Genomic DNA, 27,840 nt, shown 5'->3' with positions numbered 1-27,840 from the left:
TACTTCGACGGCACATTTTTCGTTTTGTTTTGTTTTGTTCTGCGGCACCATCGAAACGCGGGGACGCGTGCTTGGTGTGGCGCCTTCTGCAACCGCGTCGCGATAAGCATAATTGCACGATCGTTAGAGATTACTACTGCAAAATCCGTTTGTTTCTTCCTGAACTGACTGACTGACTGACGGACTGCCGGACCGGACCGATCGCTCAAGTGGCGCACGAGAAGGAGAATGTATAGTATGTATAGTAGAAAAAAATTTCTGTGCTGTGCTCTCGGGGCGTTCGCGGTAATTAACATTCGAGTGCGAGGGAAGTTTTTGTCTCAGTTTGATTGTGCTTCTGGTGGGAAAAAGATTCCCCCTTCCCGTTCGGTTGAGGCGTGAACAGCTTTTTGTTTTTTTTTGGTGGCCCAATTGATAAAGGTGAAATTTAATGGCGCCAAAACTATTTCTGAGTGACACCCGGCCGAACCGAATGGGAACCACCACCGCCACCATCATTGTCAGTGTGGTGTTGCTGTTGCTAATTAGTTACGCCCCGAGGACACTGCTGGGAGCCCCGTCGTGGAATCGGGCCGACATTGTTGTTGCTGCGCCCGGGCCGATTCCCACCAAAGCGATGGTGCGTTTTTGTTTTGTTTTCTCGCGGGTTACGAACGTTGTTTACATTACCATTGTTGACTTGACAGTTTGACTTTATGCGCCGGTTTGGCTACCTGGAGAAGGGTCCGAACCAAGCGGAAGCTTTGTACAGCGAGGATGCCGTCGTCGAAGCGATCCGGAACATCCAACACTTCGGAGCATTACCGGAAACCGGCCAGTTGGATCGACGGACGATTCAGGTTGGTTCAATGCAGGATTAAGTTAAGTTGTCTGATGGTTTTTTTTTTCGTTTTCTCCGATCGAAACCGAAGTTGATGTCGTCGCCACGCTGCGGAGTTGTTGACCTCGTACAGCGCCGGGAACACTCGAGCCGTCACCGGCGGTACGTCATTGGTTCCGAGAGTTGGCGAAAGAGGAAAATTACCTACTTGTAAGTATTTTACCGTATCTTCCATCTCCAAATCAGACGGAATAGCGCGCTAAATGACACTCGCAAGTGTCTGACAACCTAAACGAAAATCTGCTACGACCACCATACGACCTCATTCGTTCGATACGCACATTTTGTCGAATCATTCCGTGCCGCGATCGTGTGTCAGTGTCACTCGAGCGTTGAATGATCCTCCTATTTTAGTACAGCTTCATTGCCGCGACGCTGGGTCCGATGGTCCGTTATCGCCATCGGTTTATCTGATTGTTCGCCCATAAAAGGATCGTCGGCCAAGCCCATGAACACGCATTCGACAGAGAAATAGACCTCTGTTGAAATGATAATTGTTATCCACACTCATTAATGCGGGGCTTTTTTGGGGGGAGCCGCGCCTACTTTGATCAGCCCTAAAACTTTCACTGCACAGAAACTCAGTGTACCACCTCTCGTTGCCCCGTACTGCCCGGGTTTTGATGGAGACGACAATACCCTTCAAACACCAACCGATCGTATCAAAGTTTGTGGCTAAAGGCGGCAGGTGCGATTAATTTGTTTTTGATGGTTACGTGGTCAGTAATTAGTGCCGCGGTTGGGAAACGAATTTATGAACGGATAATGACTGGCATCGAAGAAAAGCCTACTGCGATGCGACGCGGCCTCGGTGAAAAAAAAACGCGAAGCGTTTTGCTAGGAAAGTGAAAGGGTGACAGCTTCCAGAAATGAAATACCTACCAAGTAATTCACCTTTGTTTCCATATTATTCCAGCATTGCCAACTGGAGCAGCAAAGTAGGCGAAGACTCGGTTGCCCGGTTCATGCAGCGAGCTTTTGGCGAATGGGCCAAATACAGCAATTTGCGATTTGTTCGAGTGTACGACCCTTCGGCCGATATCATAGTGGGCTTCGGTAGTGGTCACCATGGCGATAAGTGAGTTTTGAGAGTTTGATTTGAATTGTCAGTACATTTGTCATTGCTAGCTATCCGTTCGATGGACCGGGCAACATCCTGGCGCATGCCTTCTATCCGTACGAGATGAATTCCTACGGTGGGGACATTCACTTTGACGAAGATGAAAATTGGAAGGAGAATTCCACTCATCTATCGGATGGCGTCGATTTCTATTCGGTTGCTATTCATGAACTCGGCCATTCGTTGGGATTGGCCCATTCACCGGTCTACTCGTCGTTGATGTTTCCCTACTACAAAGGAATTACTCAGGGTTCGCTTGATTACGACGATATTTTGGCAATGTACAAACTCTACAGTAAGTTCGACTGATGACTTTCACTCTGTAAACTAAAATCTCATCTCAGTTCAGAATCCCTACATAACCGAGGAACCCCATTTGGAGGAGTTCAACACCACGAAACCGCAAGCCAGTTCCGACGAAAGTGTCGACGAAGATTACGAAGAACCCACGACGAGGCCACCGGGAGAACCGGCTTCCAAACTGCCGGATTTCGTTACCGAAGCTTCGACTGTAGCCAGTGAAGCCGATCAAGTGACGACCAAGCTGTACGATATTCCGATCACTTTCATAGGAGATTACACCACCGTCGATGATCACATCACGCGGCATCACGGCATTGGTGTTCCCACGCCAGCAGTCCCCGAATTTACACAGGTGGCCGATGTTTGCGCCGGTGGATTCGATGCCGTCGGTGTTCTCCGTGGAGAAGTGTTCATTTTTAAGGGAGCGCACTTGTGGCGATTGACGGAGAAGTACCGCGTGAAGGAAGGTTATCCGGTGAAAATCTGGCAGGTTTTTCGGGGGTTCCCGAGGCACGTACAGCGGATCGATGCCGTGTATGAACGGGAGTCCGACAACAGTGTGGTGCTATTTTCCGGTGAGTGACTTGTGCTTCATGAAAAAATAAAACCTAATTTCGCTGTTGAAAAACAGGCAAACAGTACTGGATTTTCGACGGGCTAAACTACCTTCATCCGGAAGCACGTCCCATCACTGATTTCGGTCTACCAGATAGTGTGCAGAAGGTGGACGCCGCCATGGTCTGGTGTAAGTGTCATTCAAGCAGACTTATCTTATCCTGTGTCTTTTACATTTCTCGTGTCTCGGTTTACACACACACAGCGAAGAACCAGAAAACCTACATCTTTGCCGGCGATCAGTTCTGGCGATACAACGATACGGCCGAACAAGCGGACGACGGCTATCCGATGTCGATGGACCGCTGGTACGGCATACCAGCCAATCTGGACGCGGCCACGTCGGTTGCCAGCGGGAAGACGTACTTCTTCAAAGGAAACTACTACTGGCTGTACAACAACGAGCGGGTTCGACCGGAAAGGGGCTATCCGCGAAGGGCCAGTAACATTTGGCTCGGGTGCCGTTAGAATTACTATTATTATTATTATTGTTCCATTTTTTTTCCCAATGTCATTGGGAATAAATTCACACTGCCATACACTGCAACCGAAGCGTAACGGTCATATGAAAAGAAAAGTACGCCCTTGTATGCAAGTCTTGCTGGCGAGTGGATTGGCGGGCTAGGTTTTGCCCGCCGAACGACCGGTAAACAACACTATTTCAGTGTTGCCAAGCCTACGCGGATTTCGATTTCAAACACGTATTTGTTTTGTAAATGGCGATTTTAATGATTTGTTACCATTATTACAGCAGAAAAATTTTATGCTATCAGTTATTATATACCAGGTCGATTCGACCATGCAAAATTAGTGGTTTTCCACCGAAAATTAAATCAGATGATTTCAACAATGATCTATATAGGACTTTGTCACTAAAAAAAGTAATTTCCTATGGAAAACTGTCGAGTCTACTAATTTCGCAAACTCTAAACAGTGGTTAATTCGACAATGGCGAAGGTCAGAAAAAAGACATGCGCTAATGTTTAGAAGTTATATGAATTTAAATTCCAGTACAGAAACAACATCTGAACCACGAATTGCAACATATGCTTGGATAACCACCCATGGTACGGATAGCTAAAATCGGACGACTAGGATGGGCGTATTCCGTAATGTGAAAATGTTATAATTTTGTCTTATGATTTCGTCATGCCAAAAATGCTAACGAGAAAGGAATAATTTCGAATTAAATTAATTATTCCAACCCTATAAAACCAACTGTTAGAACTGTCAATTCGAACTGCTTTAAGCACTAATGAGCCGAAGGCAAAACGTGAATAAATCTAAACGAAATATGTATTGGGAGTACAAATTAGTTGGTCCGTTTTCAAATAATGATTCTGGCTGTTCGGAATATTAAACAGTAACCGCTGATGTCGATGAGTTCATATTGCTTCGAGGTTAAACTTGTTTTTCTTTGTGTTAATTATGAGCAATTTTGTATTAACTAAGCAGCATTTGCGGGAAATTTTAGTTTTTTGTTTTAATTGGAAAAAAGTACAACCGAAACGCTTGTGAATGTTTATGGTGAAAATTCTCCAACTGATAAATCATCTAGGGAATGGTTTCGACACTTCAATAATGGAGATTCCAGCGTTGAAGACAAATGCGTGTCTTATGAACTGAAACCCAGAGACATTGGAAGACGATTTTTCGCACCCGTCATTTTATCCTGACATCGCTCCTTCTGATTACTGATTGTTCCGACGGAGGTATCACGATCTGGCAGACGATCGTCAGTTTACTTCTTTCGCTGTAAACGAAAATTGACTTTAAATATGGATCGCCTCGGGTGACGAGACATTTTTTTCGTAACTAGCTATGGACGATTAATCTTTAATTTTTTTTAATTTTGAAATAAATGCTTTTTTGACCCCAAAAACAACGGACCGAACTCATTTGTGCTCTTAATATTTATTGTACAAACCATAAAAACCCTAAATGTTTATTCTCAAAATGTTTTTAACACTTGAAATGTTAAAAAAAAACAAATTCTAAATTTATTCACAGAAAAGAATTTACCGATATCTAAAAATATTGATGAATTACACCTCTATATCATAAAAGAAACTTATGGATTAATTCGTTCATATGGCTTTCGAAGATCATTTTGTCTGAGTATATAGATTCAAGATTTTTCCTAATGCTACTTAGATCCGAAATTTCAAAGCTCCGAATTAGCTGTTCCAATCTTCAGCTTTCTTCACGTTCCGCCCAAAGTTATAATAAAAACTGTAGACAGTAAACTAAAAAAACTGAAACTTGGATTTCACTGAAAAAATAAATCAAAAATTCATATATATTTATAAATTCATCGATTTTTTAATGTTTTCTTTTGATTGTGCAGGAATGGTAGTTGAGCAAAAGTTATAGCTGGTATCACTAGCATTCGAGTGATGTATAAAAATATATAGGTCATCGCTTTGGATTTCGAGATATTTACTATCATTGTGGAAAGTCTCATCTTATCTTAGGTCATCTATCTACAGTTTACATTATAACTTAGAGTAGACAAGCCTATTTTTAGTTTCTTAAGTGCATTTTATTTGTGAAAGTAGTACCTTTCCAATGGTGAACAAATTTTGAAGATCGGTTGACTAACAACAAAGTTATGACTCGGTAAAGTTGAGGTTCTCAATATCCGATTCGCGATGCAGGTGCCGCATGAATGCAGATAGGGCACATTTTGAGATTGAAAAAAAAACTTGGAACGGGAAAAATCAGATTTTCATTAGTTTTTCCTAGACGATCGTCAATAATGATATACTTAAAATAATCTACAAACTTCACAAAATTCGAGGGTGTAAAATTTATCGAAATTGGTCAAGTAACAACTGAGCTATGATAGCTCAAAGTTACCGTTCCAACTTTTTTTGAGGCTTGGTATTAGGAGTGTTAAAGCGGTTCAAATTGAACTGCCATCGCCGCCTAACAGTTCAATTTGAACCGCTAAGCAGACGCAAAGTTTACACTATTTATGTAACGACTTTTTTGGATGTTGCACCGAGATGCTATATCCTTTCTGATGGCCAGAACGAAAACGAGTGACGACTGACTACTGGTCGCCGCAGAGTGTGAACATTTAGGGGTTTTTTGGGTTTGTACAGAAAAGCACATATTTTATTTCAGCTTTCTTCACGTTTCGCCTTCGGCTCATCAGTGCTTAAAGCATTTTAAAAATCTGAAGACTCAAAAGAGAAGTCCGAATACACTGGAGTTTTATACGTGAAAGGGAGCAATTTTGATGAATCTTCCTAGACCAAAGGGTTACTTGAGGTAATACGGAATAACATGATTCGTACGGCTTGGGAATCTATTTATGGTCTACTCTCAAACGTTTTCTACGTTATAGCAATTGGTTTGGTCAGTCGCAATCAGCCTCTAATCGGAATGAGGAAGAAAGTTTACCTAGAGAAACTGATGATGAAAACAATTGGGGTAGAACGGGTTAAATGGTCCAGTGTTGTCATTCTTACTTCACACATTTGGATTGCTGTAGCTTTTCATGTAAGGCGGATCAAATTCGGTAGAACGTATTTGATCTGCATCAGGATTGTAGATTGCAACCTAAAATTGAGATAAAACTTTACAGGGAGGGCTATTTGAAATTGAAAGCATTTGTTTCTGAGCAAAATATATGAAAAACAAACCTTTCCATCGTTTATGCCAATGTCGATATGATCGATATACAATTCATACGGTAAATCTGAATACTGGTACCATACTGTCCGAATGGTAAAATGATCTTCCAATAACCGAACTTCTGTGAAAACTGATTGTCGTGAAACTAACTGTAAATCAGTTATTAAAATTTTCAGTAAGTGTATTTTTATTAACCAAACGAAAAAAAATATTGAATAGTTTATCGAATGTTTTGAGGTACAGGTGCTAAAGTTTTTAAAACATTAGAACCACTCAAAGCATTTTGTTTACTTATAGGCAGAACATAATAAATCACTTGACCACTTGCTGCCTACACAAATCGTTCGAGGGTGATTCCTGGTAAACTCGACGGATTGTGCAGTGCTTTGGAAGGCGCTCATAATCCCGGTCAGCCGGAACATTTGACCCTTTTTTTCGTGAAATAAAACCATAGCCACAACAGGTTGAAATTTTCTTCATTCCTTTTTGTAAATTTGTGTTGTTTTTTGAAATCCGAAAATCCAGAATTTTAACCAAAGGAAAACAAACAAACAAAAAATTATCGAACAATCAGTTAGATCCATTTGGTTTACAGTTTACGGTAGTTGTTTGACAGCTCAGCAATTACCGAACGATCGGTAATCAATTTAATTACCGAACGTTCAGCTGTTGAAAATTCGGTAAAAAATTACCGAATTCTGTGTGCACACAATCAAATTCTAACACGAAAGATGTGAGATTTTTTTTGTATTCACGTCTTTGAGATTATCCACCCAATTTCCTTACAATTGTTCTCCTTTATCCATTATCTGAACTATTTCGCAGGTTTCGCAAATTTCATTTCAAGAAAAATCAAACTCCTATTCAAATGAACCCGGTAAACTTTTATTACAAAAATGGCATCACTGCCGCGTCGAATTGCGAGCCAGCGCTGCCAGTTTATTTTTCAAAAAATCTATTCGGCGAAAAAATTTATCTGTACACGCAGAGAAATGGAGCTTGTTTAAAATAACAAATCGGTTAGTAGATTTTTAAATCTGATTCATGTTAATTTCAAGCTAGAATATGATTGTTTTAAACCATTTTCTCCCTTCAACATCAACAAAGATCTCTGTTCAATGTGAATAAATATTTTGGTCTTGCCAAACGAAAAAAATTATTGTTCCAGCTGATTTTATTGTTGAAATAATTCATCAATGTATTGCGTATCAACAAAAGCAGAGTTGATTTTATTCGCAATATCTATGTTGATTCAAGTCTGCTTTATCTTTATGTTAAGAACAAAATTTATTCATTTTATTTGTTGTCTTATTTGTGTAATGATACAACAAAGTTTATTGTTCAAAATAACCGTATCAGTCCTATTTCTTATAAACCAGAGTTGTTTTTTCAATCGTGAATGAACAGAAAAGTTTTTTACATGTTTCAAAAGTAAAATTTTATCTGCTTATATATTTTTCATCGGGCTTTTCATCAATCCAAGTGTAAGTATTGATAGTTAATAATATTAGAAACTGCAATAACACGTTTTCTTAACAACATATATTTGATGCAGGTTATCTCTACCTTCACCGGAAGGGCACCGGGAAAGGATACCGAATCATTAAATACTATAAAAAGTAATATTAGATTGATTGTGGTATGTAGATAAATATTATAAATGTATGGAATATAAATATAATTGGAATTCCTTACAAATATATAAATTGAAGAAAAACATACAAAAAACAAGCCTTCAAATTATTTCGAAAGAAATCATTTTACTCGTAAAAACAAAACAAAATGAATAATTTTTACAAACAAATACGTAAGTTGAAATACTAATCATTTCAAGTTGATATCTTATCATTTATTTCAACTGCCAAGTTTATAAATTCAAAACACTATACATATTACCTTTATCCAAAATTAGTTCATTTTAAACTGATTTTGCAAGTTGAATTTACTATGAAATTGTTTGTCAAGAAATTGACAGGAACGCACAAGTAAAATATTTGTTGGTATTAACAAAATATTTATAGAAACAAACTAATCCACTGAGCAAAATCAAATACCTAGTTTTGTTGTTTCAAGCAACAATATTTTCTATATTAAACCAATTTTTCTTTTGTCACTATTTCAACAAAATAAATCGTTACGTGAAACCCAGATTTAGTTACATTTACAATATTTTTCTCTGCGTCTACCATATCGGTATCAAAATCTCTTCTATATAAGTATCAGGAAAATGTCATCAAGGCTCATTAAGGTGACCGAAAAAAAAGGTCCCACGGCAACCTTTTCTCAGTCTTTGCACTTTAAAACCAAAATCGGTATTTATCTGTATGATATGTGAATTATCGGTATTTTGGGAGTGCATATCTGTATTGCGGTATAGAGGTAAAAAATCTATATAAATACCGAGAAATCGGTATACCTGGCAACGTTGTTGCGAGCGACGGATAACAGAACAGTCAAAGCGCACAAGGTGAAATGCAAAAAGTGTTGATGTAAACAAGTGTGTGTCGGCAGCTGGCTTGAAGCGGTTGGTTGGTTGGTTGGTTGATTGGGTTGTTGACTGAGACTGTATGACTGAATAGTCGAGAGTCCAAGTCATGTTTTGGCACCTATTTTTACTCGCTTCGGCGATTAAAATGATGTTCATTCCGGCCTAGTAAGTATGCACCCAGCAGATGAAGTGATTTTAAGTCATAAAATCAACGGATATAATCGGGTTTTTGTTTACAGTCGTTCGACAGACTTCGAAGTGCACCGAAACTGGTTGGCAATCACTCACAGTAGGCCACTGTCCAAGTGGTACCACGATGCCACCAGCGAGTGGACGCTGGACTATCCACCGTTTTTCGCCTACTTCGAGTGGGCTCTGTCGCAGGTTGCTGTGCACTTTGATTCGTCCATGCTCATCGTTACCAACCTGAACTATTCGTCCATGGCTACTGTGATGTTCCAGCGCTTCTCGGTGATTGTGGCCGACATTGTGTTTGCTTTCGGTGTGAAAAGGTTAGTCTTATTATTTGTTTTGTTTGTTATAACAACGGGTTTTTTTTTTTCAGATGTATGAATATTCTGGCAAAATCAAGCGGTCAGCATGTCATCGGTTCCGCACTGCTACTGGCCAACATTGGGCTGCTGATGGTCGATCACATTCATTTTCAGTACAATGGATTTCTGTTCGGTTTTCTACTGCTGAGCATTAGCTTTGTTCTGACGAAAAACTATCTCGCTGCGGCACTGTTCTTTGCCATTCTACTGAACCTGAAACATATTTTCATTTACGTGGCTCCGGTGTACGCCATATTTCTCCTACGGTTTTATTGCTTCCGCAATGGCGCCGCACTAATGAAAGTAATCAAACTGATTGCCATTGCCGGAGGTGTTTGTTTACTTTCATTCGGTCCATTCTACGATCACATACCGCAGGTAGGTTGGTTGTAATTTGCTAGCTCAATGGACCGGTTTTATTGCAGTTCATCTTTCTTTTCAGGTACTCTCAAGGCTATTCCCGTTCAAACGAGGACTGACTCACGCCTATTGGGCACCAAACTTTTGGGCGCTGTACAATTTTATCGACAAGCTACTATCGATTGCACTGGGTAAAAAGTCTGCCACGGCATCCAGCACGGGAGGTCTAGTGCAAACATTCGAGCACGAAATCCTTCCCTCGATTCCACCGTGGGTGACATTTATTTTGTCGGCTCTCGCGATGCTTCCCACTCTTCACAAACTTTGGACGCTGAAGGAATCGCCCCATCTAGGGCTGAATTTCATCCGAGCCATCACACTTTGCGGCTGTTCGTCCTTCATGTTCGGATGGCATGTGCACGAAAAAGCCATCCTCATGGTCATCATCCCGCTCACTATTCTATCGATCACAAATCGAAACGATGCCCGATGGACGCTGTTTCTCGGAATCGTGGGTCACTATTCCCTGTTTCCGCTTCTTTTCAAACCGGAACTGGTCCTAATCAAACACAGTATGCTTGTAATCTACACCGGAATCAGCGTATTGCTTTTCCGAAAAATTCACGGTGGACAATTTTTAACCATGCCGGAACGGCTCTATCTGTACGGGTTCGTATTTCTTTCACTGTTCGAAAACATCATCCACCCGGGACTGGACCTAAAACGAAACTTTCCCTTCATCCCACTGATGGCAACGAGTGTCTACTGTGCGCTGGGAGTGTCCTACTTTTGGCTGGTCTACCAAAAACATTTCTTCGCTCAAACTCCCTTCCTCGCGTCGAAAGCGGGATTTTCGAAGAGTAAAAAGTCATAAACAAAATAAAAAAAAAACATACCACAAATGTCTAGCCAGTTTGCATCATTCCCAAATATATTTGTTTTAGTTTGTGCCACTAACCACCAATAATTGCGATCGTTCCGAAAGCCAGCTTTCCCCAACGGCAGCAACAACGACGACGACGCCGACTACTTCCGGTAGTGGTTGAGGCGTTTGTTCGACGGACAGTACTCGGCGTATTCCTCCCAGGTACAGCCGATCCGGGTGCAGCATTCCGCCGTGATGGAACCACCCGAACGGCGCTTTCCGGTACGGCGTGTGCGCAGAAAGCTTTGCGCCTGTTCCGCACTAATCGTCCACCGCGAGAGGAGCGGTTGAACTGAAAGTAAAAATAAAAGAAATAAATAAAATGTCTCTCACATTGGATTGCCTATTGGTAGGCGAAAAGCGATCGACTAGTTCAAAATATCGCCGTGGAGGGTCGACCGTCAGCACGGTTCCATGGTGTAATGGTTAGCACTCAGGACTTTGAATCCTGCGATCCGAGTTCAAATCTCGGTGGAACCTCTTCGGAGTGATTTTTTTTTCATGGAGAAAGATTTCCGAAAACTGCTTTGTTGATGGATACGACGTTCTAAAACAGAATTAAACTTATAAAATAAAAGACCTCTTTTTTTTAGGTTCCACCGAGATTTGAACTCGGATCGTTGGATTCAGAGTCCAAAGTGCTAACCATTACACCATGGAACCAGACAGTAGCCGCTTATGAAGGAACTAATTGTTTGAATTATAATAAACAATAGATTCTAAAAGCGTTCATTAAAAAAAAATTCTCATCTGAAACATTTCATAGATTATTCTCAAACACTAATACAAAACATCACCGCTAAAGAAGCGTTTCACTCTTGATTGAAAACCATGGAATTACAGCTGTGAGCGATTCACTTATGAACTTTCACACTGAAGATATCTGATCGAGATTATCGAGCAAATTTATTTCGTGAAATGATTTTTCGTGAATTTATTATAATGAATTTTTATAAATTCCCAATGAAAGATAGACTAGAAAATGTGCGATGAAAAAATGTCGAATATAAAAACTTACTAGAAAATTCTCGGTTGATTTTTCATTAGGGCATATAAGAAATGAACAGTTTCTCTTCAATCACTCGATTATTGTGATGTGATTGAAACGATTTTCTTTGATTTCACTACTCTAGTTTGAAAGTCGTAAGTTTCTGGTATCAATTTATGCAAAGAGTTGAGTAATAAACGGGGAAACCGCTTGGTAATTAATAGAAGAGAAAGTAGACAAAGAGAAACTGTCACTTGCTTATACGCCCTAATGAAAAATAAACCGAGAATTATTCAACGAGTCTTGACTCTTGTCGAACTTTCCGATTTTATTTATTCATTCAACGATTATATTTAAGTCTGTCCTTCGGATCGCTGGTGTCATTGCGGACTCGGCGAGAGAAACTAAGTAGAATGCAGTCTAGTGAACGAAAAAAAAACGAGAGAACAGAAGGCGAGTGGGTATTGTCAGAGACATAGTCGGATTGACGGGTATACGAATAAAATTGGCTCACTGAAACTGAAACTGTGTCCTTATAAAGCATGATATTTGACGAACGACAAATACCTGTTAAAATTGGGGCTAAATAAAAGACATAATAATAATAATAAGTCCAACATCCATAATAATAATAATAAGTCAAACTATGATTAAACACAACGAAAGGGAATAACAAAACATTTATTTTATCATTCAGGGGCTAGTCAAGTTTTGTGCTAGGGCAACCAGTACGCCAATACACAAAAAAAAATCCACTTAAAAGAAGCAGAGAAAAGTATGCGAAAGTTTTCTAATTGGAATCTAGCAGACTGTAAACCTTTACTAAACTGATTATGTTCACTTCCGATTTGCATATTTCAACAGAGGCCTCATTTCCACTCGTTTACTGCAAAGTTCTCACATGCGAAAAGTGTACAAAGCTAATCAAAATGATGATTTTGTCGTAAATACGACTTACTTTACTATGGGGCGCCTTTTCAAAATTCACCCTCTGAGAGAGTGATAAGTTTTTGATCGTAAATATCTCCTGTTGTATCTAACGAATCAACATAATTTTTGCTACATGCCATCGGAAATATGATCACAATTTTATGATAAAATTTTCAGTTGTGTGACATAATCTCAAATAATTCAAAATTAAACTTTTCTGAAATATTTGGTATCAACGAGTATCAAAGAGGAAAACGCATGACGCGCGTTAGCCTTTCTTGTTTTTTTTAAAGTACACTATTGAAAAACCTGTCTGATTTGATCCATTTCAGCACCAACTAATCAGAACGCGTTCTGAGTAAGAGAACAAAATAGGTGCTGCTAAAGCGATATAAATGCTGAATGTTTCACTTTTTCAATCATTGTGTGAGCAACGATTATAGAAGCAAGACACACACACACACACACACACACGAGAGTAACATCGGGCCGAGCACACAGCGTTACTACAACTGAAGTCATCAAAGTACACGCCAAGAACCATCTCGGATCTAAATACAGATCCTGTTGGTCGCGACAATTCAAAGTAGACAAAATTTGCACCGTCACTAACACATTCAATTACAACTCATGCAACGCGAAAATGAAAGTATTGATGTAGAACCCATCTTTATACTAGTATGGGTGTCGTTTGGAAATATGCCGTGCGAAACAGGGTTGCCACATGTACAGATTAATGTGTAATTTTTATCTTCAGAAAAATACAAATTTAAATGTTGCGAAAGAAAAGAATTTCTCAAAACCGCTGAAAATCCACAAGTGTTTGAAGTGAGCGGGATTCAAAATCCGGTTTTGATTGTAAGCCGACATGGTAAGTTTATGCTAAATTTTTTGGCATACTTTTTAATATAGTTATTGATAATAACGGTTCGTTAAATTATAAAATTAGTTTTTCAAGAAAGTTATAATAATAATAATACTAACAATCATAAAATATTATTGTTATTATCATTGTTGACTTTTCTATATTTCGAACTCGTGCCAGAACTTTCAATACTATTAATGAAGTAGTAATAATTAATATCATTATTATGATTATTATTATTATTATTTTATTATTATTATTATTGATAATAATAATATTAATTAAAAAAGGGAAAGTTTGCACAATTCACACAACCGATCAAAAAACTGGTATTCGGAAGTGTGAAGGAAGCGTGCTAGTTTCTTTCGTATTCACGACATCCAGTTACATTACAGTTACCACTCTGACATTACCTACCCGCCTTTTTTTTCCTCCGATTTGCAGAGGAATCTTTATAGTTCTTTATTTGACGTTTAGAGCCCTTAGAAGGGCTTATTTTGTAGAGTGGTCCCCATCATTGTTCACTTTTTGGTGCATTTTGCTTTAATTCAAACGACCAGCAGCTTGATGACACAATTGCTCTCGTTTGAAGCGAAAATCGTACTGCAAATGTCCTGTACGGATTAATTCAGTACTGTAGCTTAAAGAGATTTCGTTTGCAGTTTCTCCACAAATGGACAGTCCTGACAGCTCGCAAAATACAACGGAGGTATCTTTTTACGCGAGAGATACGTACCGCGAAAAAAAACCGCAAAACTAAAACGATTTTTTTAATGCCGAATGTTTTGGAAATGCATAAATCGTCCAAATCTAGTTTAATCTAATATCTCTTTTAATCTGAGAAAAAAAATGCAAAGGCCCAGCAGTTGAATACTGATGTAAAGACTGTCCCAGAAAGTATGGACGCAACCAAAAACCGCTGCCATTTCGCAATGGCTCAGAATCTGTCAATTTTTATGGATGCGTACTGTTGTTTACACTCTTCTCTAACCACTTGTGCAGTTGTTTATTCGTTTTCATTAGTTTGTTTCGAAAAGCGTGGACTTTCAGCAGAACAACGTCGAAGAGTTGTGTACAAATGGTGCAAAGAACGCGGACTGTCACTGAGAAAGATAGCAAAAACGGAAGGAGTAAGTGAAAAAGCCGTGCGAAATGCAATCAGGAAATTCGGTGAGGATAACACCTTTGAGGATAAACCGAAAACGGGTCGAAAAAAAGGTCCCGCTAACCCTCAGTTGGATAAACGTATACTGAAGGCGTTCGAGCAAAAAAAGGAGATTTCAGTTCGGGATGTGGCTAAAAAAGTGGGCACTTCGAAGTCAAATGTTCTTCGTGCTAAAAAACGTTTGAATCTTCGAACCTATAAGAAGCAGAAACAACCAAAACGTAGTCCGAAACAAGAAGCATCGATCAGGCCGAGGGTTCGAAAGCTGTACAATACGATTCTTGCTGGAAATTTGAACTGCATAATCATGGACGACGAGACCTACGTGAAACTCGATTACAAATCCTTGCCGGGACCACAATATTATACGGTGCGAGAAGGGCAAGTGTTAAACCAGTCCGAGACATTGATTGAAGTCGAAAAGTTTGGTAAAAAAAACTATGGTCTGGCAAGCAATTTGTAGCTGCGGTAAGATTTCGAAATCCGTCATCACCACTGCTTCAATGAACAGCGAAATATACATCAAGGAATGTTCACAAAAACGACTTCTACCCATGATTCGAAGCCATAAGGATCATGTTGTCTTCTAGCTAGATCTTGCTTCTTGCCACTACTCGAAATCAACGATAGAATGGTATACTACCAAAAATGTCACTTTCGTCCCAAAAGACATGAATCCACCAAATTGCCCACAACTTCGACCAATTGAGGAATTTTGGGCATTAACGAAGGCACATCTTAGGAAACATGTTTCGGCAGCCGAAACCATTCAACAGTTCGAAAAAGATTGAAAAAAAGTGTTAAAATTTGTCGCCAAGAAGTCCGTACGGAATTTAATGAGGAACGTTCGCAAGAAGGTGCGCCAGCTAGTCTACAATGGCTAAGTAGCAAATGTTGAGAATAATATTCTGTTGTTGTAGTCTAACATTATCAGTATATCAAATAAAATTTGAGTATCTAAAAAAAGCAAAGTCTTGGCATTACATTCCTTTGGTGGAATTTGGCCTTTCTGTTTCAACAGACTTCGCAGCCGATTCTTAGTGTACAGAATCATTGCATGGCTAGTACTATGGATCCTACTGACACTAAGAATCCTTCCAGGTCGGGGCTCGAACATACGACAAGTGGCTTGTAAGACCAGCATCCTATGCATTGAACCGCCAACCCGGGAGTATCTAACACTTGTGAATTATTTACAGCGAAATCAAAGTGCGTCCATACTTTCTGGGACAATCTTTAGAATTTTGTCTCCGTGCTATCGAAAATAGGATCAGCAATTTGTGATAAAATTTTCGGTGGTATGAAATAATCACAAAAAAAAACTCAGAATTATAGTTTTATAAAATGTTTGGTTTCAACGAGTACTAAAGAGAAAAACTCGTCTCTTTCTCGTGCTCGGACGACGACTTAGTTGTAGTGAGCGACATTTAATTTTCGGATTACCAACTGAGTAGGCTTAAAATGTAAAAATTGACCCGTTTCATTTATTCTAGCTGGCGCAGTTGACTTTTAATATCAGTAAATAATTATTAAAGAACTTTTCGATACTTTCCTCCATAGAAATTGTTCGAATTTGTAACGTGTGTACTTCTGCAGGCAAACAATTTTACTGACTTTCGAATAGATGCTCCGTTAAAATTCTGGAAGTGATGAAATGAACGCACAATTCATACAATATATTAACTTCTGAGAACGATTTTCGATATTCAGAATTGTGACTCTTTTTGTCGTGAATACGACTTACTCTACTATGGGACGCCTTTTCAAAATTAGCCATATGAAAAAATGGGCAGAATTTAATCGTGAATATCTCGACTTGTATTAATGGCAGCAACATAATTCTTTCACTATTTCATCAAAAATATGATCAGGAATTTAGGATAATATTTTGAACAGTGTGAGATAACCACAAACAAATAAAAAATTAAGATTTTTGAAAATTTTAAAACAACGCGGAAAATTCTTTACTTTTGCTTGGGTTTTTCGCGCAAGGACGTCGATTTTGAGGTAGTCAGGCACATATCTTCAATTGAACGTTATAAAAGGGGAACCGTGGTCGAAAATAGATCATTTCTTCTTGTGCGTTGGATGAAAGCAGACGTCGGGGCGAGAAAACGCATTCAAACAGCGGCATCGGAGAGCGCACCTTCTGCGTGGTTAAAAACCTTAAACGCTCAGGTCGTAGTTCTCAGTTTGTACGCAAAGCTAGTTTCAATTCAAGCAAGAACGATAGCATCAGCTGCTGGTGCTTTGCATTGAATTTTGAAATTTGAAGGTAAAAATCATCAGTTTAGTGAAAATCCAAAATAATTTCATTACCTTTCAGTTTGAGTGTTTGAACAGAATGATTTTACAAGGATAATTTTTTGAATATTAACATTTAATTCTGTTATAAGTATATCACGTCACTATACAAATTCACTATGTATCTCACAACACTATAAATTATGTATAATGAACGTCACATCACATGTGACATTGTGATGTGACGTTCATTATACATAATTTATAGTGTTGTGAGATACATAGTGAATTTGTATAGTGACGTGATATACTTATAACAGAATTAAATGGTAATATTCAAAAAATTATCCTTGCAAAATAATTTGATTTGGTTCGTGCACTTTTCGCTGTGCGAAAATCGTTCGAGATAAATGTTCCGAACTGTGCTAAATATTGTAGAGAATTCCACAATTTGGTCCTTCTAAAAGTCAGAAATGAATCCTGTACAGCATCTTGATAGTTTCTTTCAATGAAATATGCGAATCCGAAATGAGATAATCTACGTCAAAAATCGTTGAAAATTTTAGTAGTGAAAAGGGGGATAGTTTCGCAATTCACACAATCGATCAACTATCAATTCGAATTCGAAAGTGTAAAGAAATCGTGTCAGTTTTATTCGTATTCACGACATCCAGTTATGTCTCTGACATTACACACCCGTACTTTTTTCCTATTCACGTCATCCAGTTATGTTTTTAACATTAACCATCAACTTTATTTCGTTCATTTGTCTTTTTTGGATCTTTTAGAAGCCATTTGTATTAAAAATTAGAATGGATCCTATATACAATTATAAGTACTGCGTTTAGTATTGATAACTCGAGTTCTACATATTTGATATATATTTGTTTGTCAGGGCCGGACTTTAAAATCCGGAAAACTTATAAACTTTATCACATATACTAAAGTATTCAAGCATATCAGCTTCTCCGAGCCAATTCAAGCTAACGATAGACTACAAAGTGCGATTCAAGAGATAAAAAAACCACTAGCTCGGTTGTATAATACCTGTTATCATATAATATGCGCCTGGTAATCGCTCACACTGATAAACCCACGCTTCTTCGTGTATCTCTCATTCGTTGTAGATGTCCCCCTCCGAGAATGACGAACAGGCCATTCAGTCACTTCACTTACTTGTGTGAACGATGGTGGTACAACGGAAGACGGCGAAAACCCCGACGCGACGACGACAGGACGAAGATGCAGATGAAGCTGAAGCGAACCTACACCGGATCGATTCCCAGCTGGGAATGGTTGCCGTAGTGCTGATGCTGTTCTGTGGAACCCTTTCCAGTTATTTGCTGACCAATTTGCCGGCCGCGCTGACGCGTGCCGATTTGGAAAACCATCCGGGAGCTTTCATTGCCGAACGGGCGTGGGAAAATCTAAAAAAGTTGAACGAATTTGGTCCGAAACCGACCGGAAGCGAGGCCAGTGAAAAACTTACGGTGGATTATTTGAAACGGGAGATTGAACTGATCAAGGCCAGCAGTCACGACGGCAGTCAACGGTTGCTGATCGAGCATCAGATCGTAAGCGGCGGATACGCGGTGGCATTCCTGGACAATCCACTAACCAACTTGTATCGGAACGTCCAGAATCTGGTTGTGATGTTGGTGGGGGAAGAGCATAACGTCACCGGTGGTTCGGCTTTGATGTTGAACTGTCATTTCGATACGGTCGCCAGCAGTCCCGGAGCCAGTGACGATGGAGCGAGCTGCAGTGTGATGCTGGAAATTATGAGAGTGATGTCGCGGCAGCACAAACCGAATCGTCATTCGATTATATTCCTATTCAATGGGGCAGAGGAAACACCGTTGCAAGCCGCTCACGGATTTATCACCCAGCATCCGTGGGCCAAACATGTGGCGGCTTTTCTCAACCTGGAATCGGCGGGATCCGGTGGAAAGGAGATACTGTTTCAGAGTGGACCGCACCATCCGTGGATGATCGATCTGTACGCTCGGGCTGTTCGATATCCGTTTGCACATGCTTCCGGTGAGGAATTGTTCCACTCCGGACTGATTCCATCCGATACGGACTTTCGAATCTTTCGCGATTTTGGACACGTACCCGGGATGGATTTTTCGCACATGATTGAAGGCTACCGCTATCACACCAAGTACGATAACATTGACTATCTGTCGTTGCCGGTTCTACAGCGAACCGGGGACAACATCCTTTCGTTGGCTCGTGAAATGGTGAACAGTGATGAACTGGCGAGAAGCCGCGACAAACAATCGAACAGAGGTTATTCGGTGTTCTATGATTTCCTAGGACTGTTCTTCGTTAGTTATTCGACCGACACAGCCGTGATCGTGAACACGTTGGTTTCCGTACTGGCAGTGCTGGTACCCTACATTGGACTCAGCCGTTCCGTACGAAATCTTGGAGAAGCTGCTATTCGTAAACAAATCGTGTACGGATTTTTAGCCACTTTCGGTGGAACGGTCGTAGCCTGGGTGGTTTGTCTTGCCGTGGGACGACAACTGGATGCTATCGGACGAGCTATGACGTGGTATTCTACGCCTTACCTCATCCTCGGACTGTACTGCTGTCCGGCTTTATTGTCACACTGCTTTGTACAGATGGCAGTTAACAGATTTCTCATTGATAAAAAGGTAATTTGAAGTATCGTGGTAACCCTGATTACAGTTTTTGTCGTCCACAGACGGTGCTTAATTTATCGCAGCTCGTCCAATCCCGGCTCATCGGAGTCAGTGTGTTTTGGTCGTTGGTGACGGTTCCGTTGACATTCGTTGGGATTCGCAGTGTCTACATTTTCATGGTGGTACAGTTGACATCGCTCGTATCGTCACTGGTTACGATCGGACTTGGCTACCAGAAAACCGTTCGAAACTGGCTTCTGGTACATGTCGGATTCCAGCTGATCACGATGCTCTGGGCCACGCAGTTCTACCATACTTACATGAAGTTGTTCGTTCCGATATCCGGTCGCATAGGTGGTGCCAAAAATCCCGAATATTTAATCGGTTCGATTGCCGCTTTTTGTATGCTTTTGTGTAGTAGCTACATGTTACCGTTGGTGGCGCTACTGAGGAAAGCTTCCGAACTGACTGCTCGGTTGACGGTGTTCCTACTGATTGCCGTTCTGTTGGCTTGCTTCACGCAGGTTGGATTTCCGTACCGGGACGACAGCGCCAACGCCCCCGCCGTTCAGCGACACTACGTAACGGTAAGTCGACTTTGTAACGCTCGAATTTGTTCCAGCTCAAGTAAGAAAGATGTTCCGCGTTTCAGCACGTTCTTCGATTATACCACGACGAACTGGGATCGCTGAAGGGCCAAGATTCTGGATTCCTGTTCCGTGAAATGGATCGCAACTCACATCGTCTGATCCGGAATGTAGCAAGTCCAGAACCGATTGTAGCCATGCGTGATATGAGCACCTGTCAGACGGAAATATTTTGCGCCGTTCCGTTCTATTCCATGTGGCATCAGATTCGATTTGAGTTCGTACATTCTGAAAGTTGAAGATACTTTACACAAATTATAACATTTTTCTATTCTAACACAGCAATTATTGGATCTCTGGACCGGAGCCTTCCGCCGATGGTGTCGTTACCCTAGCATACCAAGGTAGACAGCGGATCACTGATCGCATCGAACGGTTAAGTTTCACCATGGAAGGAAGCATCCAATCGTCACTCATAATTGGACCAAAACCGGGAGTGAAATTAGTCAGCTGGAGTTTGTTGGAAAACGTAACGCCACCAACTCGGTTCAACAATCAAGACGGACATTTTGTACTGATCACTCACGGACTACCGGGCGTACCTTGGAATGTGACGATGGATTTTGAGCATCCGGACGACCACGAGTACGATGGTTTGCTGGTTGATATTTCTGTTATCACAACGTTCTGGGAGTTTCACCGGAACCATACCGACGAGTTCACGAAACTGATCAACAAATTTCCCACATGGGCTCATGTCATACCCTCAGTTGCGGTGATGAACATTCATGTGTATTGAATAAACATTTGATTGATGATAGTTTTTTTATTGTGCCAGAATTTTCTCTTTCTTTGGTTCCAACAGAAACGGCCGTATGCTAATTGGAATATTTCTTATTTATTTGTTCCATACATGATGAACTGGCTACGTTGACCAATTGAACACTGGTACTTCATAAATCGAATCCATCGTCGAAACGAACGGCTTAAGAGCGAAACCAAAATTTCGGCAACACGCGACGCAAAGTGAAGCGATGCGAAACTTGACAGATCCATTCCGTTGATTATTACTAGAGAAAATGTATCTAAAACTAAGCTCGTTCCTAGCAACACGAAATATTTTGTAATGCCTGATCAATTTTTACGGCCCCTGCCATAGCAAACTTTTCATACCAGACGAACTCTATATGAAATGTTCAAAACGACGAATGTAACAATGAGAGTTTCTCTTTGTTTACTTTCTCTTTCGATTATTACGGTACTGTTAACAATCCTTCACTCCAATTATTTACCGATAGTAATAACTAAAGCTATCATCTTTGAATCTGCACTGAAGAAATTACCAAAAAAAAGCAGGAATGTTTCGCAATAATCAAAAGAGAAAGTAAACAAAGAGAATCTCTCATTGTTACATCCGTCGTTTTGAACATTTTATACAGAACTAGGTTATGTTTACCTCTTGAAAATTGCAATCGCGAGCATTTAAAAATTGATCATGAAAGAACATTTCGTTAACTTCATACTGCTCAAAATTTACTAGCTTTTGTATATAAAGTTATGTAATAAATTCGGTTCAATTACGTTGTACTTCCCTAATCAAACAATTTGCATTTTAAAACAATCCGATCGTCAAGATCTGATGTTATCCCGAATTTTTTTAGGTGAGCTCTGAACTTAAAAAATGTTTTTTTAGATTAAACCAGATCTCGACGTTTCATGCATTTCTAATAAAATTGTTTTTCGATATCGAAATCACAAAATTTTTTTCCCAGTTGATTTTGTTCAAAAAAAATTTTTTAGATTACGCCACAAATCTTCTTCAGTTTTGCGGTTTTCACTTTTTTTTTTATAAATAAAAAAATAGGTGTAGAATTTGCTTAAACTTTAGAAAATTTTTCCGAGGTCCGGAGGGCGCTATTGAATGGTTTTGAGATCGGATGTTTACTTTTTGAGTTATACGAAGTTTTATGTAAAAATTTCCAGTTTTTTTTACAGTATCTGTCACAATTGACCTTGAAAACAGAATATGTTTTCAGACTTGCATTCCGCACGGTAATATCTATCTATCAAGCCATAGATTGCCAAAACCCGTCCAATTTTAACGGAAATATATTTCTGTGTAAACGACTTTTCGCCCTATTCCAGTAGTAGAAGTTTTGAGCGATGTATGACAAGCTACGTGAAACACGATTTTTTATACTGTTAACAGATCGGCTGAAAAGTTCGTATCGTTTCTATGAGAGGGCGCCACTAGAATTAAATCCATACCATTTTCAGTTAGTACCCACCTTCAAAATATACGTGTATAAATTTGACAGCTGTCTGATCATTAGTTTGTGAGATATTGCATTTTGAGTGAAGCTACTTTTGTTATTGTGAAAAAAAACGGAAAAAAAGGAATTTCGTGTGTTGATGAAACACTACTTTTTGATGAAAAAAAGTGCCGCCGATACCAAAAAATGGCTGATGAGTGTTATCCAGACTCTGCACCGGGCGAAGCAACAATTCGTAAGTGGTTTGCAAAATTTCGTACTGGTCATATGAGCACCGAAGACGATGAACGCAGTGGACGTCCAAAAGAGGCTGTTACCGATGAAAACGTGAAAAAAATCCACGAAGTGATTTTCAATTACCGTAAAGTGAAGTTGATCGAGATAGCTGACACCCTAAAGATATCAAAGGAACGTGTTGGACATATTATTCACGAATATTTGGATATGAGAAAGCTTTGTGCAAAATGGGTGCCGCGTGAGCTCACAATCGATCAAAAACAACAACGAATTGATGATTCTGAGCAGTGTTTGGAGCTGTTATATCGAAATAAAACCGATTTTTTTCGTCGATATATAACAATGGACGAAACATGGCTCCATCACTTTACTCCGGAGTCCAATCGACAGTCAGCTGAGTGGACTGCACGCGATGAACCGAACCCAAAGCGTGGAAAGACTCAACAATCGGCCGGTAAGGTTATGGCGTCTGTATTTTTGGATTCGCTTGGTATAATTTTCATCGACTACCTTGAAAAGGGAAAAACCATCAACAGTGACTATTATATAGCGTTATTAGAGCGTTTGAAGGACGAAATTTAAAAAAAACGGCCTCATTCGAAGAAGAAAAAAGTTTTGTTTCATCATGACAATGCACCGTGTCACAAGTCGATGAAAACCATGCTGAAATTGAATGAATTGGGCTTCGAATTACTCCCTCATCCACCGTATTCTCCAGATTTAGTCTCCAGTGACTTTTTCCTGTTCTCAGACCTCAAGAGAATGCTCGCTGGTAAAAAATTTAGAAGCAATGAAAAGGTAATCGCTGAAACTGAGGCCTATTTTGAGGCAAAGGACAAATCGTAGTACAAAAATGGTATCGAAAAGTTGGAAGATCGTTGAATAATAAAAACGAATTTTGGCAAAAAAAATGTGTATTTCTATTAAAGGATACGAACTTTTCAGCCGAACTATTACTTTCGAACGAGTGCGAACAAGCCATTCTTGTTTTCACTCGAATGTTTTCGAACGTGATTTATGTGCAAAATAAGGATCGGCATCACAGGTAGTTTTTTAGGAAGAATTCGAGCATCAAAGAAGTGAAGAATGCTACATAATAAATAAATATCATTCTCAAGATCAATTTTATTCAAGTCGATAAATAAAATTTTGAAATTAAACTTCGTGTAAAGTAAAGAAAGTATTTAAAATAGCAGTCCGATCAGTAGTATCTGCGAAAAATATGCTGCATTTATCTTGCACTTTTGTCATGTTTTCGATAGTTTTACATATTTATTACATTGGTAAAATCATGCATTTGATATAAAATAAAGCATGTATGCCCATGGCGTATTTTCCATAAAGTACCTAATATATGTAAAATTTGATGCGTAAAAACTTGGAACCACGCATATTTTCGAAGAATCGTCAGAAAAATCGAACGATTGATTCGTAACATAAAACTGACGAATCGAAACCACGGCATTTCGTCTATTCGTCCGTAAACGAGAATGGGACTTTTCGTTCGTACGAATTCTAGCGTTTCGCATATGATTAATCACAAGAATTGGACTGATTTCATCAAGGCTTGGCATTTATTTGAAGAAGTTTACTGATATTTGAATATTTTGTGGCAAACTAGTTGCATTCGAATTCATTCGAGTGAAAACAAGAATGGTTTATTCGTATTTATTCGAAAGTATCCGTTCGTTATATGGCCGATACGGACGTAATCAAGAGTGAAGGTGATAATAGTATAATTGACACAACCAATAAATCTTAGTGTTTATTTTTTTTTATCCCTTTATGGGCTACTCTGGCCGAGGGAAGGGGTTACAAGGCTCCAAACTTTTCATACCGGACGAACTAAGCAATGGTGCCTAAATGAACACTAGTAACGAAAAAGGAAACCCTCCAGCATGTAACCCAAGCGACAGATTCCTTCACGGTAACCAATGTGCAACGAAATATACGAGTATCTTCTATTGCAAGTTCGCCAGAGAATTCGTCACTTGAGCAGAAAATGTGCTTCGCCCGGGAGTCAGTCAATCATTGAGTCGTGCATCTGTATCGTATCGTTATTTTGTCATTCTGCCAACTGTTTCTGTGTTTTCAATATCTTCGTTGGAGAATTTCGTATTGTAATCCGCTTCGATCTTGGCCCTATTTTCTTAAAGATATTTTTTTTATATCTATTGCTTTAATTATTTAGAAACTTTAGTGAAGTTAGAGTAAGAAAGAAAGAAGGTATCGTGGAGAGGGAAACTACAAAGTATTCCACAATCGACGATCAATACAACATACCATTGTATATGGACGATAATGCTATAGAAGTGCGTGTGCATCATCCTTATCGGTTAACGATCAGTATATTCGCAGAACTATGTCCCAGTACGGAGAGATCTTTCCATCGAAAGTGAAGTTTTGGGAGAACTTTTTCCCTGGTACACTGGGGTTTCTTTTACGCGGTTTCTTTTTACACAACTTTTTTCACGCGGATTGCCGAAGTTCCGCGGTTTTTTTCTTACGCAGATTTTCCAAGTTATGCGGTTTTCTTGTTTTGTCTTATAAATGCATGAAACTTCGAGATATGGTATTATCCCAAAAAGTTAACTCAGGGACGCTTAGAAAATTTTCGATTTTTTTCCAAAAAAAAAGTTTAGTTTACATTTAAGCAAAGGAGCAAAAATTTTATAATGATTTTAGTGGTTAAATCAGGGTTTTGAGGTGATATCCTTACAAATGATATGAAATAAGAAGCCGCTAAATATGTGAAATGACCCTTTAGTCGAAACGACGTTCGACAAAACGACTTTCTTGTGAAATAACTTTAAGCGAAATGACCCACTTCCAGAATTACACAACACTATAAACCATATAAATCGTTAGAAATATTGGTTGACACTGCTAGCGAATAGTCGTGGTTTAGCTACTGTTTGAATCGTCGATTTATTTCGAAGTCCACAGACCAAAAATTTTTGTTCCAACCTTATTTTCGCCAGAATTTTTTTAAACCACTCCTAAAATAAATTAACACAAACAAATTATTTCATCCTATCAACTGATGTGTTCATTCAGCATTTCTATATGTTAGATTTTCGCTACAACAACTTCTGTTTTGTGCAGATAATATGTACCGCCTAGAAAACGGATTGCTTCGGAAGTTCACCTTGAAAAAAATCTTTTATTTATCTTTATAATACAAAATTCATGTTTTAATATACAACAAAAAACAAAATTTTAGAAAACACAGAAAAAAAAACCAACGAAAAATTCGCAAGAAGAAAATCGAATATCAAATTCGCCTAAAACATCGCATAACTACGGAAAACCCAATAACTTTTGGAATATGCATAAAAAAAATGCGCACAAAAAATACCAAAAAATTTCAGTGCATTAAAAGTCAAATACTCTGCTGTCTTATTTATGTTGATTCAGCGGTACCTTTTCCCTGAAAAAATCGAATCGAATGAAACATATTTTCTTTATGTCCATAGCACGAAACATAAATAAGAAAAACTCAGCAAACTTTTCAATCGAAATCGATGTTATCAGCATACTCTATCCAAAACACTTGGACAAGGGAACGCTAACGTAGGGTCCGCTTGATGCCAATCATCACCAAATTTTCACCGTAACTGCTGTCGAACAAATTTATTTAAAACCAATTACGAACCTAAAAGTCGAATCAGTTTCGCACTGATCAACGGGGGCGTGAGTGAGAACCAAATTCAATTTCGTGAAAACTATGTTAGGTTCTTCAAGCGAATACAATATTCTTCATAGACAAGAAAAAAAAAAACTGTGAATAATTTTCGCGACCGACAAAAGCACGCTTACTACGATTAGTTTCTATTTGCAGTTGAAAATTCAAACCAATCTACTAACCCAAAACAAACGGTTGTTTTAAAACTGTGGCCTACTGTGATGGGTAATATTTTCCACTGCTTAGCAGACGGAACTGACAAACATCTATCAGAATGCATCGGATTTTTACCCATACAATAGAAGCTTAGGCCACGGTAGATTTTGTTTCAAACCATTCTGATTCATCATACATTAAAAAACTACACTCTGGACATTTACCGCCGGTGCGTTTCTGCATGTTCATCTCCGACCCGGAAAAGTCGTTCCGCCTCGAGATCCGATAGATATCCTTCTCGCAAGCCCAGTACAGGTGCCGGATCAGCTTTTCCCGGCAGCGGGAGTGGCTTTCCTGGTGCCAAACCTTTTCCCAGTCGGCTTGGGTTCGCTCGCTGAACGTCACCTCGAGGGCATCGTCGGCGTTGGCTGCGGCACCGTAGACGTTGACCTCGACTGCCACATCCATCAGGACACACAGGGCCGTCAGTAGCGACAGCGGGGATCGCATAGCTTTCCCCTTTTTCTGGACTTCGTGTTTTTTTTGTGTTTTGTTTCAATCAGTTCCAATCCGGACACTTCACTACAATCGATAGCAAAATCATCACGAACCAAACCGAAGGGTTTAAGCTGGTAAAAAAAAACCTGAACACTTGTTGGAACCGCGAAGAACTGAACCGTTGCCAAGACCAGGCCCAAATGAGACCAGCAACCGCCAAACGGTGGACTTTTATAAGCCCTACAATCTCTATGTCAATTGACGGTTTTTTTTATCACTTAGTGGAAACGATAGACATCGATACCGAGCAAGAATGCAATTGCCTGTTGATTCTCTTCCGTCTTTTTTTTTCTTCTTCCACATTTACCACAGGTAAGAGTCCTGATGCCATGGCCCACTATCGACAGGTCACTCCGTATGTGGGTGTACCGGAGATAACAAATTCAACACATAAATTAGCCGTGTCAGGACAGGACAAATAAACACCAGATTTCTCAATGATTGCTGTTTGTTCGTCGAAGAACCACAAGCGAACACCAGATTCGAAATCGTTCGTGCGTCCGGGGGAAGGGGGTGTGTGTGGAAAATCCAGGCGGCAGAGTGCAATAATTTGCCCCGATAATGGTTCCATCCTGAAGTCGAAGCTCTTCATTAATTCCGTTACGAAAAAAGCA

General features: G+C 39.5%; 4 protein-coding genes and 2 non-coding genes across 6 annotated transcripts; 4 read left to right on the top strand and 2 right to left on the bottom strand.

The window, feature by feature from the left end:
• Positions 1 to 258: 258 nt before the first annotated feature.
• LOC131437111 (matrix metalloproteinase-2-like) lies at positions 259 to 3,465 on the top strand. Its single transcript, XM_058606264.1, has 8 exons — positions 259 to 619; positions 687 to 839; positions 912 to 1,030; positions 1,797 to 1,958; positions 2,009 to 2,295; positions 2,345 to 2,878; positions 2,935 to 3,048; positions 3,124 to 3,465. The coding sequence occupies exons 1-8, from the start codon at positions 431 to 433 to the stop codon at positions 3,384 to 3,386; spliced, it is 1,821 nt and encodes a 606-aa protein (XP_058462247.1). The 5' UTR covers positions 259 to 430; the 3' UTR covers positions 3,387 to 3,465.
• Positions 3,466 to 9,004: 5,539 nt separating this feature from the next.
• LOC131437102 (probable dolichyl pyrophosphate Glc1Man9GlcNAc2 alpha-1,3-glucosyltransferase) lies at positions 9,005 to 10,919 on the top strand. Its single transcript, XM_058606238.1, has 4 exons — positions 9,005 to 9,213; positions 9,288 to 9,560; positions 9,614 to 9,980; positions 10,045 to 10,919. Exons 1-4 carry the CDS (start codon positions 9,155 to 9,157, stop codon positions 10,834 to 10,836), a joined length of 1,491 nt encoding a protein of 496 aa, XP_058462221.1. The 5' UTR covers positions 9,005 to 9,154; the 3' UTR covers positions 10,837 to 10,919.
• Positions 10,873 to 27,351, bottom strand: LOC131437104 (probable insulin-like peptide 7). Its single transcript, XM_058606254.1, has 2 exons — positions 26,893 to 27,351; positions 10,873 to 11,179 (listed from the first exon to the last, which is right to left on the bottom strand). The coding sequence occupies exons 1-2, from the start codon at positions 27,176 to 27,178 to the stop codon at positions 10,989 to 10,991; spliced, it is 477 nt and encodes a 158-aa protein (XP_058462237.1). The 5' UTR covers positions 27,179 to 27,351; the 3' UTR covers positions 10,873 to 10,988.
• Positions 11,296 to 11,367, top strand: Trnaq-uug (transfer RNA glutamine (anticodon UUG)). Its single transcript has one exon. It is a non-coding gene; the product is annotated as a tRNA-Gln (tRNA).
• Positions 11,479 to 11,550, bottom strand: Trnaq-cug (transfer RNA glutamine (anticodon CUG)). The gene has a single exon. It is a non-coding gene; the product is annotated as a tRNA-Gln (tRNA).
• LOC131437089 (endoplasmic reticulum metallopeptidase 1-like) lies at positions 17,437 to 21,127 on the top strand. Its single transcript, XM_058606188.1, has 4 exons — positions 17,437 to 19,742; positions 19,793 to 20,317; positions 20,383 to 20,594; positions 20,660 to 21,127. The coding sequence occupies exons 1-4, from the start codon at positions 18,267 to 18,269 to the stop codon at positions 21,114 to 21,116; spliced, it is 2,670 nt and encodes an 889-aa protein (XP_058462171.1). The 5' UTR covers positions 17,437 to 18,266; the 3' UTR covers positions 21,117 to 21,127.
• Positions 27,352 to 27,840: the final 489 nt, after the last annotated feature.

This window comes from Malaya genurostris, chromosome 1, assembly GCF_030247185.1.
Source record: "Malaya genurostris strain Urasoe2022 chromosome 1, Malgen_1.1, whole genome shotgun sequence".
Lineage (NCBI taxonomy): Eukaryota > Metazoa > Arthropoda > Insecta > Diptera > Culicidae > Malaya > Malaya genurostris.
Note: the sequence above shows the minus strand (reverse complement) of the source record. Positions and strands in the feature narration are given on the sequence as shown.